This window comes from Schistocerca nitens, chromosome 4 (genome assembly GCF_023898315.1).
Source record: "Schistocerca nitens isolate TAMUIC-IGC-003100 chromosome 4, iqSchNite1.1, whole genome shotgun sequence".
NCBI classification, from domain to species: Eukaryota; Metazoa; Arthropoda; class Insecta; order Orthoptera; family Acrididae; genus Schistocerca; species Schistocerca nitens.
Genome location: NC_064617.1, coordinates 698,204,922 through 698,228,434, shown reverse-complemented (window position 1 = coordinate 698,228,434; position 23,513 = coordinate 698,204,922). Strand labels below are relative to the sequence as shown.

Below are 23,513 nucleotides of genomic sequence, written 5' to 3'. Positions count from 1 at the left end.
GCGGCGTATGGAAGATGAGAGACAGGCTGGTGTCAGACCGCGGTCTGGCGCATCTCCAGACACGCCATCGCCGGTAAACGGGGCTCAGTTCGAAGCGGGACTCGTCACTGAAGACAATTCTACTCCTTTCAATGAGATTCCAGACCAGAGCAGACGCAGATAGAGTACCTAAATTTTAGCGCTTGTAGGTACTTAGGAAGCTTTTGTTAAAGTTAATCGCTGTACACTCTAAGATATTCTGAAGGTAGCATGGATAAACTATGGGGAGCGAAACATTATCTACTACTTGCTACAGGAATCAGCTTGTAGTGTTTAAAGTTATGGAAGGAAAGCAGTGGTCGGGAAAAGAGGTGAGACAGGGTTGTAACCTATTCCTGATGTTATTCAATCTGTACATTCATCAGGCTGATAACGAAACCAAGAAGAAATTTCTAAAAGGGATTAAGGTTTAGTGACAGGGAATAAGAACTTTTAGTTTCGTTGATGACGCTCTAATTCCATCAGAGACAGCGAAGGACTTGGAAGGTCAGTTTAATGGCATGGGTATTGTCTTGAGAACAGATTATAACGCACACAGCAATGAAAGAAAAATAAGGATCGTCAAATGCACTCTAATTAAATCAGATGATGGTGAGGGAGTAAGGAAAGATAATGAAACACTGAATGTAATAGTCCAGTTTTGCCACGGAGGAGAAAAATAACTGACTGAGGAAGCAATAACGAGGATGTCAAAGTCATACTTCAACTAGCGAAAAAAAAATTTGTAATGAAGATAAATGTTAACATCGAATGTAAATTTAAGTGAATGTTCTGGTAGTAATTGCTTGGACTGTAGCCTATTGCGTAATGAAAAGTGGAAAATAAGCATTCTGATAGAATGCTGAAGATTAGATGCGTAGATCGGATAACTAAGTAAGAGCTACTGAATATAGTCGAGGAGAAAAGAACTTGACGGTACAACACAGGAAACAGCATGCGATGTCAAGAAATTGGTAATTTTGTAGTGGAGAGAAATGTTGCGGTAAAAACTGAAGCAGGAGACCAAACCATGGATACTGTAAATAGGTTCAAAAGGATGTAGACTGCAATAGTTTAAGAGACTTCCTCAGGTTAGAGTTGAGGAAATAGTTGTACCAAATCAATTTCTAGACCAAAGATCACGTCACACTCAGTGATTTTGAAATGTTGTATTTGTAATGTTACGTATATACTTCCTACATGTATTTTAAACCAAATATAAGTATAATACAATGAGACACATTCCCAGATTATGTCTTTCTGATTTGTCTTCTTTTTTCTGTCTTTTGTCCGTAGGAAAGTATCCAGAATTATACAGAAGTAGACTTGTCAAAGTCATACGACTACGTGAGGTCAGAAATTGACTTTATGTCAATGTCAGACGTAAGTCCAATCGAAGTGATAGACCTATGGGCTTCTATGACGGGAAAAATGTGTGAAATTCAACTGGAGTTCCCGCAGGTGCAGCATTTCATTCGGTAAGTATGAGATTCCCACGGCATTTAATGTATGCCATTTTATAATACCACTATAGAAGTAGATTTCGAAAGACTGTCCACATCTTAATTTTGTTTTGCAGGTCCCAGCCGTCTTTCGACGTTGTTATCCTGGAGAGCTTAATGTTCCAATGTTACTATGGTCTGATTCACCGGACGGGATCCCCGCCAATGATAGGCTTTGTATCTGTGGGCGCGCCCGCTCCTGTACTCTCCTCTTTTGGGAATCCCAACAACCCTGCCTATTCCCCTGATTTCATGGTGGGCTACACCGACCACATGTCCTTCTGGGAAAGACTGTATAGCACCTACGTAACAGCACGCTTTCAATACATATGGAACTCCAGAGTGGTTCCAATGCAAGAGAAGATTCAAACGAAATATTTTGGTCCTGGTCATCCACCAGTGTACGAAACTGAAAGGAATTTCAGCCTCCTCCTCGTAAATAATCATTTCAGTATGAACTATCCTCGACCGTTGCTGCCTAATATCATTGAGCTGACAGGGCTGCATCTAGAGAAACAGCGGAAGCCACTTCCTCTGGTAAGTAGTCCATCCCATGTCCTTTAAACCATTAAAGGAAGTTATTTTACGTTTTATAATATTAAGGTGCAAGATTTCACCACAGAGCAACATTCCAGCGCTTATTTGTTCAACTTACACCGACGAAGTCTGTTCAGGATGATTACAGATTAAACACTCTCTACGAATTTAAAAAAATTGATTGTTATGATGAGTGAAATGAGGTTTCTTTGCGATTTTTCGATTCACAGATCTCTGAAATTAAGTATAAAGTCATTAACTACCTCTCATCTTAGATGATATTTAAGGTATGCATCTTACAAGAAAACATGATAATAGGTAAAGAAACATCCAATTCCTTAACAGCATTCCTTTTTGGTCTGACACCCTTTTCATGATTCAGCAAGCATCACTCGATGTCTCATCAGTCCACTTCCTTCTGTATCTTTCTTCCATCAGCGAGAAATCCTGGTGATGGCTGGTGTCTCTTATGCCTTTGACTGCTCTCTGAACATGTTTATATGCGCTGCTGCTTCTGTCCCTGGGTGCTCTGGAGGCGTTTACGCGCGTCTTTGATCCTTCTATCAGGTGCTCTAGACGTGTATATGCGCAACCTCTTGTCGCCTTCTTTGTGCTCCCGACATGTTAAATCTGTCAACGGCTTGGGTCTTTGTGTGCTCTGGGCACGTTAACGAGCGAAGCACTTAGCGGCCAGGTAGCCGCACATCCGCATTGGCCACTCAGCAGCCTCCCATCGTTCGCCCTGTGTGCGTCGGCTGCTCTTCTCTTATTTGTGTTGCTCCTTTCATCTTCTTTTTTGACTGAGAAAATGGAACCCCGTTGCGGTTCTACAGAGAAATAAATCATGAAGACGGTGACAGGTAATTACATCTGGTACCTGGCATCACAGGGTAAAAGAAATTGAAGCAGACTATCACACACCTCCAAATAAAAACCAGTGCCATAGTGTCACTAGGGAGACTAGCTGGCAAGTTGATATCATTACATGCAGCAATAATGCATTCTAAAGGTTATGAATAAAGGAAAGATCTCGGTGGAAACTGTAATAATTAAAACATTTAGTTACTTAGTGGTTACATCTTGTGACATAACAACAAGCAGATATCGGTTAAAGCTGAATATTCCACTTAGAATATCGTAAATATTAATTCCTCCAAGTCCACAATATACTATTTTGACTAGATATTAAAATCTGTTACAGAACTATATCTTTCCATCGAAAAAATCATAATTACATCTATGTCTTGATAGATAAAAATGTTTCAAGTATTACGGCAATATAAGCACCTCTTCGCATGCTATCATTTGCATAAATGCGAAAGAATGAAATTTTTTCGCCAAACAGTTTTCTTAAAATCAAATGATATGTATTTCACAGTGCTCAGCATGTCCACTGAAGTATGTTGCCGACAAATCATGCTAACTGTTCTGAAGATATAATAACCAATATCTTGAGAACATTGGCACATATCGTTCTGTTCTCAGATTTAAATACGATTTCGATATTCACTGAAGTCAATGACGTAAAACGAACCACACGCAAAGTCACCTCTGCAAAAATCTTAAAAAATCGTGCAATGCCTTACTTCCTTGAAGGGAGCACAGTAACTAAGACGAAGAATCAAGTTCTTTATCCATATAGGATATACTGTAAGATGTGAAAAGATCATTTTTGTTTCTCCAAATGGTTTTCCTAAAATCAGATGATAATTACACTCCTGGAAATGGAAAAAAGAACACATTGACACCGGTGTGTCAGACCCACCATACTTGCTCCGGACACTGCGAGAGGGCTGTACAAGCAATGATCACACGCACGGCACAGCGGACACACCAGGAACCGCGGTGTTGGCCGTCGAATGGCGCTAGCTGCGCAGCATTTGTGCACCGCCGCCGTCAGTGTCAGCCAGTTTGCCGTGGCATACGGAGCTCCATAGCAGTCTTTAACACTGGTAGCATGCCGCGACAGCGTGGACGTGAACCGTATGTGCAGTTGACGGACTTTGAGCGAGGGCGTATAGTGGGCATGCGGGAGGCCGGGTGGACGTACCGCCGAATTGCTCAACACGTGGGGCGTGAGGTCTCCACAGTACATCGATGTTGTCGCCAGTGGTCGGCGGAAGGTGCACGTGCCCGTCGACCTGGGACCGGACCGCAGCGACGCACGGATGCACGCCAAGACCGTAGGATCCTACGCAGTGCCGTAGGGGACCGCACCGCCACTTCCCAGCAAATTAGGGACACTGTTGCTCTTGGGGTATCGGCGAGGACCATTCGCAACCGTCTCCATGAAGCTGGGCTACGGTCCCGCACACCGTTAGGCCGTCTTCCGCTGACGCCTCAACATCGTGCAGCCCGCCTCCAGTGGTGTCGCGACAGGCGTGAATGGAGGGACTAATGGAGACGTGTCGTCTTCAGCGATGAGAGTCGCTTCTGCCTTGGTGCCAATGATGGTCGTATGCGTGTTTGGCGCCGTGCAGGTGAGCGCCACAATCAGGACTGCATACGACCGAGGCACACAGGGCCAACACCCGGCATCATGGTGTGGGGAGCGATCTCCTACACTGGCCGTACACCACTGGTGATCGTCGAGGGGACACTGAATAGTGCACGGTACATCCAAACCGTCATCGAACCCATCGTTCTACCATTCCTAGACCGGCAAGGGAACTTGCTGTTCCAACAGGACAATGCACGTCCGCATGTATCCCGTTCCACCCAACGTGCTCTAGAAGGTGTAAGTCAACTACCCTGGCCAGCAAGATCTCCGGATCTGTCCCCCATTGAGCATGTTTGGGACTGGATGAAGCGTCGTCTCACGCGGTCTGCACGTCCAGCACGAACGCTGGTCCAACTGAGGCGCCAGGTGGAAATGGCATGGCAAGCCGTTCCACAGGACTACATCCAGCATCTCTACGATCGTCTCCATGGGAGAATAGCAGCCTGCATTGCTGCGAAAGGTGGATATACACTGTACTAGTGCCGACATTGTGCATGCTCTGTTGCCTGTGTCTATGTGCCTGTGGTTCTGTCAGTGTGATCATGTGATGTATCTGACCCCAGGAATGTGTCAATAAAGTTTCCCCTTCCTGGGACAATGAATTCACGGTGTTCTTATTTCAATTTCCAGGAGTGTATTTCATTAGAGGTTCACACATCCACTCAACCGAGTCGCTGACAATTCGTGAACGGAATGCTCAAACGTGGAGTGAAAAAGTTTTTGCTGTTATTCCCAACAACTACTGGTCTATTAGAGCGATATCGCCGCGTGACTCATCCTTTCCTTGAGTTTTTACATTTATGGATGTACGTAGGACAGCAGTTTTATGAAAGAGTAACTAGGTAAGAACAACTATGTTACTGAGATGAATCGAAAATAACACTCCACTTTCCTCGAATGCTTCTGACATCCTACTAAAAACTCCAGGACAGATGTAATTGTTAGGTGCGAAACAGTATTAACATACCTACGCGTTTGTTTATGCAATGATTCATTTCTAGTGGAGTTTTAACGTCGAAAGGATAAGTTGTTAGAGTAACTGTATTTACGGTAGACTCTTGGCTATCTGGCACGTTACTATCTGCCCCCCTCCCCTTTCCCTACTAATCGACCGGCTTAACTAATATAATAATACTTCTGCCTGATAAAATGATTATTAATTCAATGTATGTAATGTACTTTCCAAAACTTTGTCAAGCCGCACCCGCTACAATGGTATGTGGCTATTCAAAAGGTTCTAAGTGTCTTTTGTGCTTCTAGCACATCTGAAATCATAATTATAGGGAAAATAGTGTAATGTTAACATTTAAATGAGTTACCGGATGCAATCTTCAACAAAAGATATTTAGAAGCCCTCTTCCTGCGCTCACATACAACAATAAACACACGAGGAGAGTAGCTCTGATGGAAATGCTATACTTTTTGTTTCTTCATTTACTTATCAGACGTCCAAACTGCGCTTTATCACTTAAAATTGATACTTTTGTAATACACAATTATAAATACAACAAATAACAAGTGTAAATTACCGTGTCAGTTGTTTGGATTGTTCATGTCAGCCAATCGCAACACAAGTTCTGTGACATCATGGAAATATCACTATTTCATCACGTGAACTCATAAACGCAGCAGGTTGAGCACACAAAACCCTAAACATTGTAAGTAGCGTGTGGTTATAATTACGCTTTCTCTATTTAACACGTTATGACAGGAAAACTAATTACCGTATGCATACCAAACTTTGTAGCATTAATGTCAAGGACATGGGGAAGAGAAAAAATGCAGAGTCAATTCAGTTGAAACACTTTTAATGAGCTGCTACGGTACATCATACCACTACATGCCGGTACCATTACTGCTACAAAAGGGGCTCAATGTGGCGCCCATCAGTGTCCATAAGAGTCTGAAAGCGCAGCACTGCATTCTGCACAGCAGAACGAAGCATGTCTGTAGCTATGCTGCCTATCTCTCCTGATATGCTGCGCTTCAGATGAGCACATTTGTGAATACCCTGGTGAACTCTGTCATTCAGGTATCCCCACAACCGGAAATCACAGGGAGTGAGATCAGGAGATGAGATCAGGAGACCGTGCCAATCAAGCTTTTGGATACGATCGGCTGATAATTCGATGGTTTCAAAACGTGTGTCGGAGAATAAGGTGAACTTCAGGAGAGATGTGCAGTGGGGCCCCATCTTGTATGAAAACTGTTGAGTTCGATATGTCTCTCTCCTATAGGGAGGGTGTGGCATGCTGGCGAAAGAGTCACTTGCACGTCTTTGGTCCTTGAGCGCCAACCTGTTCAAAAAAGAATGGGCCAATTATGAACATATCCGTGAAGCTACACCGTACGGTGACACGTTCATCATACAGAAGAACTTCATGCACAGTGGCTGGAGGTGAAGATCCCCATTCCGTGTGTTCACCTCACCCGTCAGAGAAAAATGAGCTTCGTCTGTCCATAGGATGGTCCAGGTCCCTGGTCGACTTCAGTCCTTGCGAGAAAGTGGAGAGCGACGTCAACACATCATTGTGCGTCCTGTAGTGCAACCTGCTGTACTATATGGCTCTTGTACGGATACCATTTGACAATGATTCGAAGCACCTTCCTTACAATGGTCCAGCTGTCTGACACAGCACGCGCACTGCCTGACGATCGGGAATTGCGCGCCATAGCAAAAGCGATTTCGTCAACCACCTGTGGTGCAACCCGTCGTCGGCCTCTTCCCAGAGCGATGCTCAGTTCTCCAGTTCATTGGAACTTCTCCATCATGCTCCGCACAGCAGGCGGAGAAAGAGGATCCTTCCGTAATTCTTTCATCCGGCGATATACTCGAAGTGTAGCTGCAGCATCACTGTTGTTCTGATAATAGAGCTTCACCAATAATGCCCTGCAACGTCAACAAGAGCGCTGGGACTGGTCAGGTGTGTGAGACTATGAATCACGATGACTGATCACGACACCTTGTGGCCATCGTTGGGAATGGACGGTGGCGCTGTGGCCCATGGGAATCATGCGCCCCATACTCAGGACATTAATACTACCAAGTTTGGTACTAGTACGGTAATTAGTTTCTGTGTTATACCTCTTAAACAGGGAAGTTTAATTATAACCACCTGGGTAGAAATGAAAATACCAAAAACATTGAGTATGCAGCGAGGCTAACAAAAAAAAATGGTTCAAATGGCTCTGAGCACTATGGGACTTAACATGTATGGTCATCAGTGCCCTAGAACTTAGAACTACTTAAACCTAACTAACCTAATGACATCACACACATCCATGCCCGAGGCAGGATTCGAACCTGCGACCGTAGCAGTCGCGCGTTTCCGGACTGCGCGCCTAGAACCGCTAGACCACCGCGGCCGGCCGAGGCTAACATACATAGTATTAAAGATCTCTCCAAACCGGGTCTTTGATATGATTTGTTATGGTTAACTGTCAGGAAATGTGACGGTGGGAGATAAATATGCTGCCTACAGATTTCATGTTGGAGTTAGCTTTTGATGTTATTTAGTAGTTGATCATGAAACGGGAAGAAGATAAACGTTTGGCTAGAGAGTGATATTGCACCCCCTGCCTCCTGAAATCTTGGTTTTGGTGACAGAATTATGTGACTCGTAGCCCGGGTCTAGGTTAGATACGCTCAATAAATGTCGCAGTCTTTGGTTCAAATGGCTCTGAGCACTATGGGACTCAACTACTGAGGTCATCAGTCCCCAAGAACTTAGAACTACTTAAACCTAACTAACCTAAGGACATCACACACATCCATGCCCGAGGCAGGATTCGAACCGGCGACCGTAGCGGTCGCGCGGTTCCAGACTGTAGCGCCTAGACCCGCTCGGACACACCGGCCGACCTCACAGTCTTTCCCATCATGGAAACCACGAGCTGTGCCTAGACAAGGGGTGTCTCTACTAGCGGCTGCTGTGAAAGATCACAAGAGCACATGAACGCCCTAACTTTCGACACCTTGCAGATTTATTGGTTTTTTCTCTGAATGCTGTTAAACGTATCTTACAGATACCGCCTTGAATTCTACCGCGCTACTGCTCCTCTAGATCCCGTGAAACTTGGCGTCAGGGTCACGAGTACACCTTCGGTCGTGCACGTTTTAAGGAGCATTTGCGCATGACATGCGCGACATACATACGAATTTGTTAAACAATGAGCACGATTCACGATGCGCACTCTAGCCCTTGCCGCTCAACTAGAAGTTTACGTCAGTGCCAGCAGGTGGTAGCACACTGCGGCCATCTTTTATCGCCATTTTCTCGGCATAAATCCTACTAGATGATACCACGCTCCTCAGATACATTAATTCACTCGATGTATAGTGAAATTAGATCGGACGTAGTATATATTAAAGTTGTACTGACAGTAAACCTATTTTGTGGATTTCTGAATGAATTATAGAATATTAAGTTATGAATTTTATCATACATAACATATTTCAAGCGCTGAGACTCGTAAGGACCTAAAGCACATCGATTGTGAGATTGTAGCATTTATTCATGCTTCTGGAATCCGTTGACCTTATGGTGAGTCAGGTTTATCTGTACTGTAGGCGCACATTATATATATGAAAATTCACGAAAAGCTGTATCAGTGGTTTCTCTGTTATTCACTTAAATGTGGGATCGACCGCGGTGTGGTTTAGGCCCTTATGGATCTCAGCTCCTTATTTATATTTTAGGCAACTGACCATCTTGGTAGACATTACTACTTGACTTTAATCAATTCCACAAACTGCAGTTTATCAGTTTATGTTTGGAGTTAGTTGTTTCCTGTGGGGGAATCGGCTTGCAAGTGCAATGTAAACGCTGAGTCGCCCTGATAGCTTCCCTTCTTGCTTTACAAAGTACAGTCTTGAAGTTCACATCGTTTCGCATATTTGCAACGAAATCTAAACCTTCATCTTTCAAGTATCGAAATTCATCTTTAAAAATTTAGGAAACAGGCACTGTCTTTTCTCCGTGGACTCTTTTTCCCGCATTTATGTATTCGTTTCAAAATCTTCACATCTGTGTCGTTACGTGGGCTAGAATGTTGCTGTTTAGCCATAATTATGTGCAAAAGCATCAAAACACGACCATTACGATATTCGTAACTACTGAAAACTCTTAACTGGCCACAACACTACAGTTCAAGTGATGAAGATGTTTAAAGCATGTACTTGATCACTTGATGAAACTCTGTTGTGGGAATTAAGACATGCTCAGTTAGTGCCGCAGGCCGCTTTTAAGTGCTCCCCATTATTTAGTGAAAAGAATGTAATTAAAGGTAATAGCTGCAGTTAGAAAGCTCGAGCTAATACGAAAATTTTTAACATCAGCTCCGTATTAAGTAGCACCCAATGAATAAGATTTAGTTCATTTCATTTCACTATTATTATGAGTGTTGAACAGCGTTGATAGTTCTGTTGGAATAGGTTTTATTTTAAGAAAAACAGAAACACGGTATTTGACCTAACCGTAATTTCAGAAGATTATTCTGTATTTGGAACGTTCAGAATTGACTCTGTATGCCGTCCTCCAAGATATGAGTACGCAGTCTCAGAGAGAGTGGCGTCAATAAGACGATTACCAGACCAGTTTCCAGGTCTAGTGTATGGAATGTGATGGGAAGAGTTGCTCTAGAAGCCAACTATAGTGCAAATTGAGTGAAACTTTCTTACGGATCCCATGAAGAATTTCTGTTGTGTGGTTGCTAACAACTACAATTACCAGCATCAGTAGTAAAGATAACTGGGCAGAAGCCGATCACTGAAGAGGCGGAAGTTTTGGTTGGTTGGTTGATTTGGGGGAAGGGCCCAAACAGCGAGGTCATCGGTCCCATCGGATTAGGGAAGGATGGGGAAGGAAGTCCGCCGTGCCCTTTCAAAGGGACCATCCCGGCATTTGCCTGAAGCGATTTAGGGAAATCAGGCAAAGCCTAAATCAGGATGGCCTAACGCGGGTTTGAAGCGTCGTCCTCCCGAAAGCGAGTCCAGTGGGCACAACTTTTATTGGAATTCTGAAATTACAGAACAGTACGAGATACTGCCGGACTTAATCATTTGATGAACTGGCACGGGATGTCAACATGAAAACATTTCTAAAGAGCGTGTGTTTGATCGAGGCTTTTGCGATTATCCTGCAGTTTACGATTTGAACTGTTTTTGTTCACTGAAAGAGCTTTACAGTCACAGTTCTGGGAACACATTAAACAACTGGTTAAGTAGACACGCTAGAGAGAACGAAGACAAGGAGATCGATAGATTGGGTGTATATCAGCCGCATGCACAGGCTTGTAAAGGAGGCCTCCCAGTTCGTCGCATCTCACAGTGTGTGCCCCAAAGTACAAAGTTAGCGTCATCTCACTTCCATCAACAGCTTCAGTTACTTCTACAGTCTGCCGGCCACCTTAGGGTATGCAGCAAAGGGCTCACTGGGTTCTATTATCATTTCCCTCCTATCCTATTCCAACCGCGCACGGTGCACGGGTAGTGCGATTATCCCTAAAAATGGTTCAAATGGCTCTGGGCACTATGGGACTTAACATATGCGGTCATCAGTCCCATAGAACTTAGAATTACTTAAACCTAACTAACCTAAGGACATCACACACATCCATGCCCGAGACAGGACTCGAACCTGCGACCGTAGCGGTAGCGCGGTTCCAGACAGAAGCGCCTAAAAGCGTTCGGCCACACCGGCCGGCCCTAAAAACTGTATGAACGAAGTTTTCTCTGCCTTTCCACCACTGGCCCTTCTCAAGGTAGATCGATGAGAAAGTAATATGTAACTGTCTCAACTTAAGATTGTGCGTCCTCGGAAATTTCCACTGTAAACCTCTTCATGTTGCACAACACTTCTGTTGTACCATCGGCATTTGCATTTGGGTGGACATCTTCATGACGCCTTAGTGTTAAAAAACGAATCCATGACAAAACGTGCTGCTTTTGATTTGATGTTCTCTATTTTGTCCCCTAATACTACTTGGTAAGCAATCCACACTTATACGAAGATCTTTTAACGTATCTTGGTGGTGGGCGGATTACATTTCTTTAGGATTCTTAGAATGTATCTCAGTCCGGCATCTGCCTTCTCTATAACTAGTACACGTTAAGTCCCTCGAAGTTTATCCTTCGGGATATTTTACAGTTGCAACTCAGTAGTATACGTACAAGTCCGCCAGCCTACAGTTCAAGTTTCTGCAGCTAGTCGGTGCCACAGTAGTAACGCAACAGCAATTGATAGTGGCAAGACATTTGAAAAAAAAAAAAAAAAAAAAGCTGACGGATGGGGAGATTGGTAGAAAATTCAAAATAGGTGAAAGCACAACGCATAAAATAACGGAAAATTTAAACATGGGCGAGACATTTAATAATCAATGATGGCAGATGGTAGGGAATTCAAAAAACACGGGAAATTAAAAAGAACCCGAAGATCCTCCTGTCTCTTCATCCGAACACAGTGAAATATTAAAATGCCTAGGTGTATAATTTCTGTGATATTTACATAAAACTGCGTAAATACACACTCCACAAAGTGTCACATCCCTCTATTACTCTCCAATAATAACCTAGTATCTTAGCCACCATCAAAAGGAAAGAGCCAGTTACAATATAGCCCCATCTTGACTGTGCTCAAAAAGCAACCAAAGTATTTATCAAAAAAATTACATTGCAGTATTTCCACATTTAAAATAGGTCATAAAAACACACATACACTTAAAACAATAGCTGAACTGCAAAAATATTGCCAAAAATATTGTCAACTATGTTTCCATTACTGATTACAAAAAACGTTAATGGACTTTCTTGCCAGTGGCATCTATGAATTTTCTTGGAAGTTATATATCATTTGTTATCTGATATTACAATGAGTACAAAACATATTCACCACAGTTAAAACAAACATTTGTTTATATACTGTAATTAATGAATTAGTAACATATAGCCATCAAACATGAGTTTTATTTTAAATGATATTCCACAAAACTTCAAAAATGGGAACTAAAATCAACTGCTCATTTATGCAACCTGATGCCTGTCTCTGCCAGTATATGGCTGCACTGACAAAATGTCCAAGGTCCGACTGTTGTGTTACAGTGTAAGACACAACAAAATTTCAGATTAATTGCTTACCACATCTATGTTGCTTGTCAAACGCCACAGTATTCGAAAATGTCTACAAAAATGTATCAGCAGCGCAAAACATCATTATTTTTACGTCGAGTAGCACAATGTATAGGTCAAATGTAACGTTCTTATTTTATACACGTATTCGTGAAATCGGTGCCTAAAACATCCCTATGGCTTTCAAACTAAGTGCCTCAGTGTTTTTTCATGCCTAAAAAAACAGACAGTGGACGTTCCAAGTTATGCTGAAAAGATTGACACTAACCTTACCAGGCTTATAACAACAGAAAACATGCTAGGTAAGTCCACTACAACATCGTTGTGAACTCTAGAATGAACTGTGTCAGTGGTATTTCTATGCGTAAAAACATGTGGTTTAACACAAATTTTAGGCCTAAGACATTGATACTAATCTGGCCGCGATAAAATAATAGGCAAACACACAATAAAATAGACATTCTGAATGAAATTATTTAGGCCTAATATTGCTGCAATGTCCTCAAATTAACAACGATATCTAAAGACGTACAGGGAATTCAGTATGATGCTGCATGCTCTAATCACCCAAGGTGTTTCCTGTTTCAGCACCAATTTAGGGTGAGGGAGAAAATAACACATCACCAGAAAACATAATCGAAGATATTGATCGGCAAGTAATAGATATCACTGAACCTAGTTGCTAAAAATTGCTACAATCAGAACCACGGCTCTCCAAAACTGCAATCAGCTACACCAACATCAAATAAAATTACCACAACACACACACGCACACAAATACCATTTTTAGGATGGAAGACATAAGGTATTTTTTAATTATGATGCATCACTTTAAACTCCCATGTTAAGTTACACACAACATGACTAAATATGGTAACAGATACGTAACATTTCGAAAGAATATATCTGTATCATTTTATCCATTTCGGTTGGAGAACGAAGCAGCTGTAGGAAATACTGCAACCAGCCAAAAGTTTTGGAAATTATTTTATTGTACCATTACTAGCTTCGGACCTGAGCCCACTGTCAGACGGTAGCGTTGACTTGTTTACAAGTTTTACATTTGTGTCCTAAAATTGTACAAAGTTTATGTGGTGAATAGTTTACAAAAGGTTTTACTTATAAGTACACTTATAAGTATAACACTATGTAATAACAAAAAATCTGTTATATTTTAGGATGCAAATGTAAAACGTTTTGTCAATTATGCATCACAAAAATTTTGTTATATTTTAGGACACAGATGTCAACGCTGCCATCCAACGATGGGCTCAGGCCCGAAATTAGTAATGCTACAATAAAATCATTTCAAAAAAACTTGTGGCTGGTTGCAGTATTTCCTACAGTGTAATTAAAGATGTCTGTATATGTCAAAAGTAAATTCTTCCATAAGATTATTTATTATTTATTGAGTACAAAAACACACACACGCATGCAGGTTGCTTATCGTAATACACAAATATAATTACGCTTCCTCTACGTAAATTCTAGCAAAATAAAAAGTATTATAATTATGTAAGATTTCGCACACTTTACAAGTACAAATGACCTTCAAAGGAAATATTTCCACATGTAAATTGTCTGTTTTACTTATTATAATACATGCAGCTTGCATGTTTATTGTAATATGAAACGTTGCTATTCAACAGGTCTTAAGAAAAAGAAGCAGTGTATCGAATGGACTAATGCCTATCGCTATTAAAGAAATTACTCCTTAAGGTGAAGCTAATGTGAAAAAACTGGAAATGGTATTGATAGAGTCGTAAAAAAACGAAAAAAACTTGCAGTATTGGCGACAACAGTTGCCACCAAGGGAAACTGTAGACTGTTACTCAAAAAAGAGCCGATCATTAACAACAGTGTGCAGGCAATGTTACAAATTATTTAAAAACAGAACGCAGAAAATAATTGGATACAATGGGGAGGGGGTAGCAGCACATAGGATATCTAAATGCGCTATAAATATTAATTTGGTGGTTGATCTCTGTTGCAGCCAGCGCATAATGATGATCCTTTCACTATGGTGAACAGAGCATGAGTAAGGAGTCAGTCTGATGGTTAGTGAGGAATGGCGGGGGTAACTATTTTTTTGGAGTCGTGTGGGAAAATCCCAATTTTTGGGTAATAAATCATTATAACTGGTTGATAAATAATGGAGATAAATGCGACAGGTCGTCAGTTAACTTGATAATTGGGTAATAAGTTATAACAGTAACATGATAGGTCATTAACAAAAGTGACTGGCGATAAGGAAGCTAGCCCAAGTAGCTGACTTGTAGAGAGCACTGGACGCCTTATCGCAAGGAGGACATTGGCCCAGGACATTGGAGATATGTCACACGGTTGTCTCAGAATGAGGCACATTGACCTTGGAGATGTGGAGAACATTTACCTTTGATCTTAGAGTTAAGAAGTACAAGGTGCCCTTTATCCTCACACCCACACTTGATCACTACTACTCACACCTATGAAGCTATCTTTTAAAACATGGAAAGTTGAATCTAAGAAATATGCCTTATTGGTCATCAGAGAATGTTCATCTTTCTTCCAAGGCTCTTGAAGAAGCAAGAGTAGAAATGTTACCGCAGTTAACTAGTGAATCATTCTCTGATGTCACATTCTTTACATTCCAGTTGGTGTGTCGGTCCAAATACATGTAGCCAAGTGTGCTTAACATCAGTTTTGAATTTAACTTTTCTCCGCTGTCCCGCTCTTGCAAGCAGACTCTCTCAGCTGCCTTAGTTTGGTGCTCCTCATCAGCCTACAGCGACAGGTCCTTATAACAACAGGAGCTTCCGCACAAGACAACGATCGATTTCATGTTCAAAACAGATAAATTCGAAGCACACTTATTTCTCCAAAACTAAGAGTGAAATGCCACTGGCTCCTTTTCTTACGATACCAGCGGCAGAAATTATTAAAATTCCATTTCAAAAATCGAAGTTGATACTGATATCTCTGTAATTCATATAAATATCAGCAGAGACATTACGTCATTTGGTGAGGATCTTTTCCACAATTCATCTGGGTTAAAAAGGAATTATCACATCTTAAATGGTTCCCTAATTTTTTCGTTTTACCGATTGCTATGAACCATTGTCAAAGAATTTATTTCCTGGATAGAATGAAACGTTGTACATCGTAATGTTTAATATGCTTGTAGTAATATTTTTTTCTAACAGGCTGTACAGAGCTTCCTCGATGGTGCAGAAAACGATGTGATTTACTTCAGCCTCGGCAGCAACGTGAGGAGCAGTACGATGCCAGAGCATAAGAGGAGAGCGTTCATTGAAGCTTTCGCGCAGTTACCACAGCGGGTGCTCTGGAAATGGGAGGTGGACAGCCTGCCTGGACAGCCGGAGAACGTCATGATAGCCAAGTGGCTGCCCCAGCAGGACGTCTTGGGTAAGCTTCTGTACAGTGTACCAGTCATTACAAGTAAAGTTTCGTCAGTGTCATTACTTTTACGTCTGTTGTCACTTTTCCAGCACATCCAAACATTCGTCTGTTCATTACCCAGGGAGGACTCCAGAGTATGAATGAAGCAAGTTACTTCGCAGTGCCTCTCATTGGCATTCCTTTCATGGGGGACCAGCAGCACAATGTGGCTAAGATGGTACAGGCAGGTATAGGCTACCGTTTGCTGTTCAGAGATGTCACTACCGATTCCGTTCTGAAAGCCATTCACACAGTTCTTGGCAACGAAAGGTAAGAATACGTGTCAAGATTCTTAAGCCAAAAATTAGTGCTTCGCGTACACACACTAACTAACCTTTATGTTACTGCAGAGGAAAACATTTTTATCTGGACAGATGCTCTTTGTATCTTACTGTGTTTAACTCTAAGGATCACATCCCTTGAGTGAAAACAGGTTGAAGTTAAGATATTCAGCAATCACAATTTTGTGTTAACTGTTGTAGCTTCCTATCTCTTACGCACCGCCACGCGGGATTAGCCGAGCGGTCTTAGGCGCTGCAGTCATGGACTGTGCGGCTGGTCTCGGCGGAGGTTCGAGTCTTCCCTCGGGCATGGGTGTGTGTGTGTTTGTCCTTAGGATAATTTGGGTTAAGTAGTGTGTAAGCTTAGGGACTGATGACCTTAGCAGTTAAGTCCCATAAGACTTCACGCACATTTGAACATTTCTTACGCACCATACATAAATGTGACGGTTTAATTGTTATTTATATCCTTCACAGCACATAACCATTTCTGCAACCAAAATAATGGACTTAATGTGGGAATCTATTAGCTAAGGTGCCCAAATAAAATTTCTGAATAGTGCTATTAACAAGGTAATAGCAATCTTGACGTGCTACGAAATAAGCTCCAAGCATCTGGATTTTAGATATAACGATCAGCTTACAAAAAATTTTTCTTTGTAATGAAAAGCTGCTGTTATTTCAGTAGTATTTTACAAACCTAAAAACTAAGTTTTGTTTATCTCATTAAGAATTAGACGTCTGCGTGTGTAAAAAACATGAGATCCGCATCCACACTACATCCACACTTGCCTCACTCATATCCAATCCAGAAATCTCTTATTCGGTTTCCAGGTTAAGCAGTATATCGAATGGACTAAGGCCTATCACTATTAAAGAAATTACTCCTTAACGTGCAGTTAATGTGGAAAAACTGGAAATGCAATTGATAGATGTACAAAAAACAAAAAAAGGAAAAAACTGCAGTATTGTCGACAACAGTTGCCACGAAGGGAAAGTATAGACTGTTACTCAAAAAAGAGTGGTGGAGACGTAGGGTCTTTGATAACTTACCAAACGTCGTGGATTCCGGCTTTCAACCCTCAGCCAATGCTTAAACTTTTAACAAAAATAACAACCAATAGCGACCGAATTCTCCCGGACTGATAACTAACCCTAGTCTGCCAACGGCCTTGTCAAAGAGGGTGGAGGCGCAGACAGAGTTTGCCGACGGGATGCGAAACCCCCCAAAAAGGCGGACAAATGATCCATGATTAATGGTATGAGGATGCAAAACACAATGGAAACCATTACACTGAAGGCACATAACATGCGTCCACAGGATATGTCGCGTGTAACTGAAAAAATCTCATGATGATCTCTCCATTTGCAAAAGATTTCGGATTAGATACCCAAGTCCGATCTCCGAGAAAGAACTGCCAACGGAAAAGTAACAATGAGAAAAAGATTGAATAACCAACGAAAAGATAACTTACTACGAGTTGGAATGATAGGACACTTAGAATATCTGAAAAGGGGCATGTAAAGGCTTAGTCTGGACGTAGCGGCGGTCAGCGACGTGAAATGGAAATTAGGTAAGGATTTCTTGTCAGAGGAACTTAGTGCAACATCAACAGCAGTAGAAATTGATATAACACAAGTGGGATTCGTTAAGAATAAGAAGGCAAGGCAGGGAATGAGTTACCGTAACAGTTCAGTGATAGGACTGTTCTCAACACAATCGACAGGAAACCAAAGCCAACAACAGCCCCGGTATATGTGCTGAAGTCACAAACAGAAGATGAAGAGACAGAGAAATTGTGTGATGAACGAGTGATTAAGTATGTAAGAGGAGATGATAATCTGATAATCAAGAGGGATAGGAACGCAGCAGTGTGTGAATGAACATAAGGAAGAGTCACGGGCGAATATGCGCTTGATAGTAGGAACATGAGAGGAGAAAGGCAAATCAGTTTTATAATAAATTTTAGCTGGTAATAGCGATAACAGTGTTCAACAATTGCAAGAGCAGGAGGAATACTTGGAAAAGGCTTAAAAATACGGGAATATAAATCAGTCAAAGAATTGTAAGGCATACCCAGGAGTAGATACAGAAAAGGATCACAGTTTAATAATTATAAAGAGTAGGCTTAAGTTTAAAACACTCGTCCGGAATAAGACAAAAGGGATAGAAAACTTTCTTTTGAAATTTCTGAAATCATTAGGGGAAGTGGCAACCAAGCGGCTATTCAAGTTGGTGTGAAGAATGTAAGAAACTGGAGACACACCATCAGACTTTCCGAAAAATATTATACAAACAATCCCGAAGATAGCACGGTAGGAAAGAGGGAGAACTATCGCACGATCATCTTAATAGCTCAAACATCCAAGTTTCTGAGGACAATAATATGCAGAAGAATCGAAAAGAAGGTTGAGGATCTGTTACATGACAATCAGTTTCGCTTTCGAAAACTTAAGGGCTCCAGAAAGCAGTCTTTCGTTGTGACAGATAATGGTACCAAGACTTAAGAAAAATCAAGACAGCTTCATAGGATTTGTGGATCTGAAAAAACGTTTGAAACGTAAAACAGTGTAAGATGCTCGAAATTCTGAGAAAAATGGGAGTAAACTATATGGAAAGACAGGTAATATGCAACATGCGCAAGAGCCAAGAGGGAACAATAACAATGGAAGATCAAGAACGAAGTACACGGATTAAAAAGGCTATAAGACAGGGATGTAGTCTTTCGCCCCTACTGTTCAATCTGTACATCGAAGAAGCAATGACGGAAATAAAAGAAAGGTTCAAGTGTTGAATTAAAATTCAAGGCGAAAGGACCTCATTTCTGAATTTGCTGATGACATTACTGTCCTCAGTGAATGCGAACAAGAATTACAAAATGTTTTGAATGGAATGAACAGTCTAATGAGTATAGAATATGGGTTGAGAGTAATCCGAATAAAGACAAAAGTAATGATGAGTAGCGAAATGAGATCAGCGATAAACTCAACATCACAACTAGGGACCATGAAGTAGATGACGTGTGGAATACTGTCACCTTTCAAACAAAATATCGCATCACGAACGAAGCGCAGAGGATATAAAACGCAGATTATCACAGACAAAGAGGACATTTATGGTCAAGAGAAGTATACCAGTATCAGACAATGGCACTAATCTGAGGAAGCGTTTGTAGCAAGTCACTGTATGGTAGTGAACCACTGACTGTGTAAAAATCGGAAAAGAAGAGAAGGGAAGCATTTGCGATGCGATGCTACAGAAGAATGTTGGAAAATTACGTAATCTGATAACTTAAGAAATGAGGAGATTCTTCGAAGAATCGGTGGGGAAGGAATATATAGGAACCACTAAAAACACTAACGAGAAGGGACAGTATGGCATGGCAGGTGTTTAGGCATCAGGGAACAACTTCCATGGTATTAGAGGGAAGTGTAGAGAGACTGAAATACATTCAACAAATAACTGAGGACATTGCGTGCAAATGCTAATCTGAAATGAAGAGTCTGGCACAAGTAAGGAATTCGTGGTGGGCCACATCAGTCTTGCCAGAAAGCTGATGACAAAAAGAAGCCTTATCTGGAAGGAAAGATACAAGTTCCTTTTTTAAAAAATTGCAGTAGATGGTACTGTCGTTTCCTCTTTTGTGTTTACAGCTTGTCACCAGTCACCGAGCGAGGTGGCGCAGTGGTAAGACACTGGACTCGCATTCGGGAGGACGACGGTTCAATCCCGCGTCCGGCCATCCTGATTTAGGTTTTCCGTGATTTCCCTAAATCACTCCAGGCAAATGCCGGGATGGTTCCTCTGAAAGGGCACGGCCGACTTCCTTCCCCATCCTTCCCTAATCCGATGAGACCGATGACCACGCTGTCTGGTCTCCTTCCCCAAAACCAACCAACCAATCACCAGTCAATACACGACAGTTGCGACACAAGTTTACTCAAGGCTAGTTCAGAATGACTATGCTGATCACAAATCCTGTCAGATTAGATGTTACAATGAAATGAGGAGATGATTAATGGACTGCAGTTTGATAGCATGTGGTAACTGTTCGACCTCTTGACACAATTGAGTAGATGCAGACGCTGCAACTTGAAGAACCAGCTGAAAATATTTCGGACGGTTAAAAAAAATGCGGTTACTTAATACTGAGTAATATTTACGTATAAGACCATGCCGTCTGGTAATTATATGTTACACACACATGAGTAAACACGAGTTGGATTAGCAATGAACCGCAAAACTAAAAAAAAAAAACAACAACAATATTCATTAACCTTGGTCATGACCAATGGAATCACACTTCACTTGATAAACTAAGACAGTTGCCAATGGCTAGCAGAATATAGGAACGTGTTTTAGGAAATTTGGAAATTTGTGGTGTCTTATGGGACCAAACTGCTGAGGTCATCGGTCGCTAAGCTTACACACTACGTAATGTAACTTATACTAACTTACGCTAAGGGCGAGACATACACCCATTCCTGAGGGAGGACTCGATCCTCCTACGGGGAGAGGCGCGCTGACTGTGACAAGCCGCCATAGACCGCGCGGCTACCGGCGCAGCCGTTTTTAGGCTATCAGCAGTTGTCCACAATTACATCTGCAGTATTTGTGACATGCTGGTGTTCAATGCCACATTTTATTTAACATAATATCACTATGTGACTTTCAGTATTACTTGATTCTTCAAGAATATTATAACTTTCAGATCGCCCCAAAACAATACTAAAAGTCACATAATGGTGTTATGTTGAATAAAATGTGGCATGGAACACCAACAATTAAAATAACATGTTGTTCTGATGTCTTGGCATAACTAATCTCTTGGCACCACAATGGTGACTTCAGTGGAAGTCGAAATTCGATTAGTGTATGCTTGGACATCATCACATCTCATATTTTTGATTATATGACATGCTGATATTCCTTGCCACGTTTTATTTGACGCAGCATCACTATGTGACTTTCAGTACTGCAGCAAGCACGTACAACGAATAATGTTAAAGATCCGATGATGACAGTGTAGATCTGTCGAAACTGGTCATAGTAATAAAAAGAATTGTTAGCGATCTTGTCTAACTTGATTCTTCAAGAATAAAATAAATTTCACGTAAATGACAAGTACGAGGTAAAAGGTGCGTTTGAAAAATTCGTTGAAATGCCCCATATGTTAAAAACCGAGCTGGTTAGGATCATACGTCCGCAAATACGCATTCAGAGACATGTCGACAACCAGCCCCTGCCGTGCAAATCACGGATGTGAAGCAGTGATGCACACTGCGACCAAATTGACGGAGCCACCGTGAGAACTCGAAGCATTGCAAAATTAAGTGCAAAGTGAAGCAACGCGTTAACATGCAGTTTTGGTTCAATTTGGGGAACACAGCGATGGAGACTCTTGAGATACCAGTGCAAGTGTCAGCTGTTAAAGCAGTCAGCAAAAGGTGTGTGTTTGAGTGCTTTGATCGCTTTAGAGACGCAATGGAAGTTGTTAAGGTTTACACCCACCTTATTCTCCAGATTTGCCGCCGGCACACATCTTGTTTCCCCGCCTTAAATTAACCCTGAAAGACTTACGCTTCGCAGATGTTGCGAATATCCGACAAACTGTGACCACAGTGCTTCTAGCTATTTCACAAGGAATGTTTGCTGACAGTTTCAACAGCTTTACAACCGATCTCAGAAATGTGTTGTAGCTAATGATGATTAGTTTGAAGACCAGTAACTGTATTTTGTTTCCTTCATTTTCTGAGACCATACACCGAAGTTTTCGGACGAACTTTGTTCTATCAACATTGCTGTTCTAAAATAATATATCGAAACACTTCAGTGAAACAAAAGTTGTATTTTCTTACTAACTTATACCGCAGACGTTAAAACCTACACGCTCACTCATTCAAATAGTCGTCATCTATGTAGTAATATTAACTCAGGAGTTATACTTTACCAGTTTTATGAAGATGCGTCTTTTTGCTAGTTCTAATTCCTTTTCAACGTTATATTCTTATATTTCATTGGTATCTGTTCCTCGTCTCATGATGATAAAACTGTTTGAGAAATAATCAGATCTATTTTTCTTTGTGTCAGTATCATTATAGTTGTTTAAATATTTATTTACTTTCTTTCTTATGCCGTAAAATATTAATTTATTCTGGTTCATTGTGTGTAGGAACTTCGAAGCATTACTTGCTATTGATATCATTGGCTTCCTTATTCCACAGCTACCAGGAGAACATGAAGCGATTCTCAGCGATATTCCGCGAGCACCAGGAGAGGTCCCTGGACACTGCCGTCTGGTGGGTAGAGTACGTGATACGTCACAATGGGGCTTCCCACCTGCGCAGCGCAGCCCTCGACCTGAGCTGGTGGCAGCTGCTACTGCTCGACGTCATCGCATTCGTGGTTGCAGCGGCGTCCATCGTAGTCTACCTGCTTTACAAGGCAGCCTGCTACTGTAGAAATTCAGCACGCGATTTTCTGAAGCAGAAGAAATTGTGATGGATACTGATGACGAAAGTTTCACATTTTGGACTGAAGAAATAATATTCATAGCATCTAGCTAAAACAAAACTGGACATGAAAAATCAGCTGGGGCAATTTATGAGAACTAGCACGTGTTAAATTGTCTTTACATGAGACTCATGTGAAACAAATTATTTCCTGCTGTGCAGGGTGCCGAAATATATATTTATTATTTGTTAAGTAATTTAAGTGACTGTGTATTTCTAACACAATCGTATTTCTTTCCATTCAGATTTTTTCAGCTGATGTTTACGTGCATTGCACTAGTAAGAACGCAAGTGTGAGGGCACATTGAAAAGCAATAACACCAAATTTTTTATGTGAAAATAAAGATTTTCAAATAAAATAAAACGTTGTTAATATTCTACATCTTTGTTCTTCGTGTCTACATATTTATTTCTCAACAGAATCACCTTGGCCACAAACACAGGCCCCTGCGGGTCCAGGTATTAGAATAGGCACGAGGTATTCCTGCCTGTCTTACGAGCCGACTAATAGGAGTTTCACACATTTCGACCTTTATGTGATGGTCCCCTGTAGGGTTTGACATCCATTCTTCAAAATTTTCCTGAAGAGCGAGCCAATT

At 41.5% G+C, this 23,513-nt stretch overlaps 1 protein-coding gene across 1 annotated transcript in view; it reads left to right on the top strand.

Annotated features, from left to right (window-relative positions):
• LOC126252509 (UDP-glycosyltransferase UGT5-like) overlaps positions 1–23,119 on the top strand; it is a 46,160-nt gene extending 23,041 nt beyond the window's left edge. The window contains exons 3-7 of the mRNA XM_049953404.1: positions 1,315–1,496; positions 1,598–2,057; positions 15,865–16,087; positions 16,171–16,390; positions 22,627–23,119. Coding sequence (XP_049809361.1) covers positions 1,315–1,496; positions 1,598–2,057; positions 15,865–16,087; positions 16,171–16,390; positions 22,627–22,903 — 1,362 coding nt within the window. The 3' untranslated portion in view covers positions 22,904–23,119. The remainder of the gene's footprint in view (positions 1–1,314; positions 1,497–1,597; positions 2,058–15,864; positions 16,088–16,170; positions 16,391–22,626) is intronic.
• Positions 23,120–23,513: the final 394 nt, after the last annotated feature.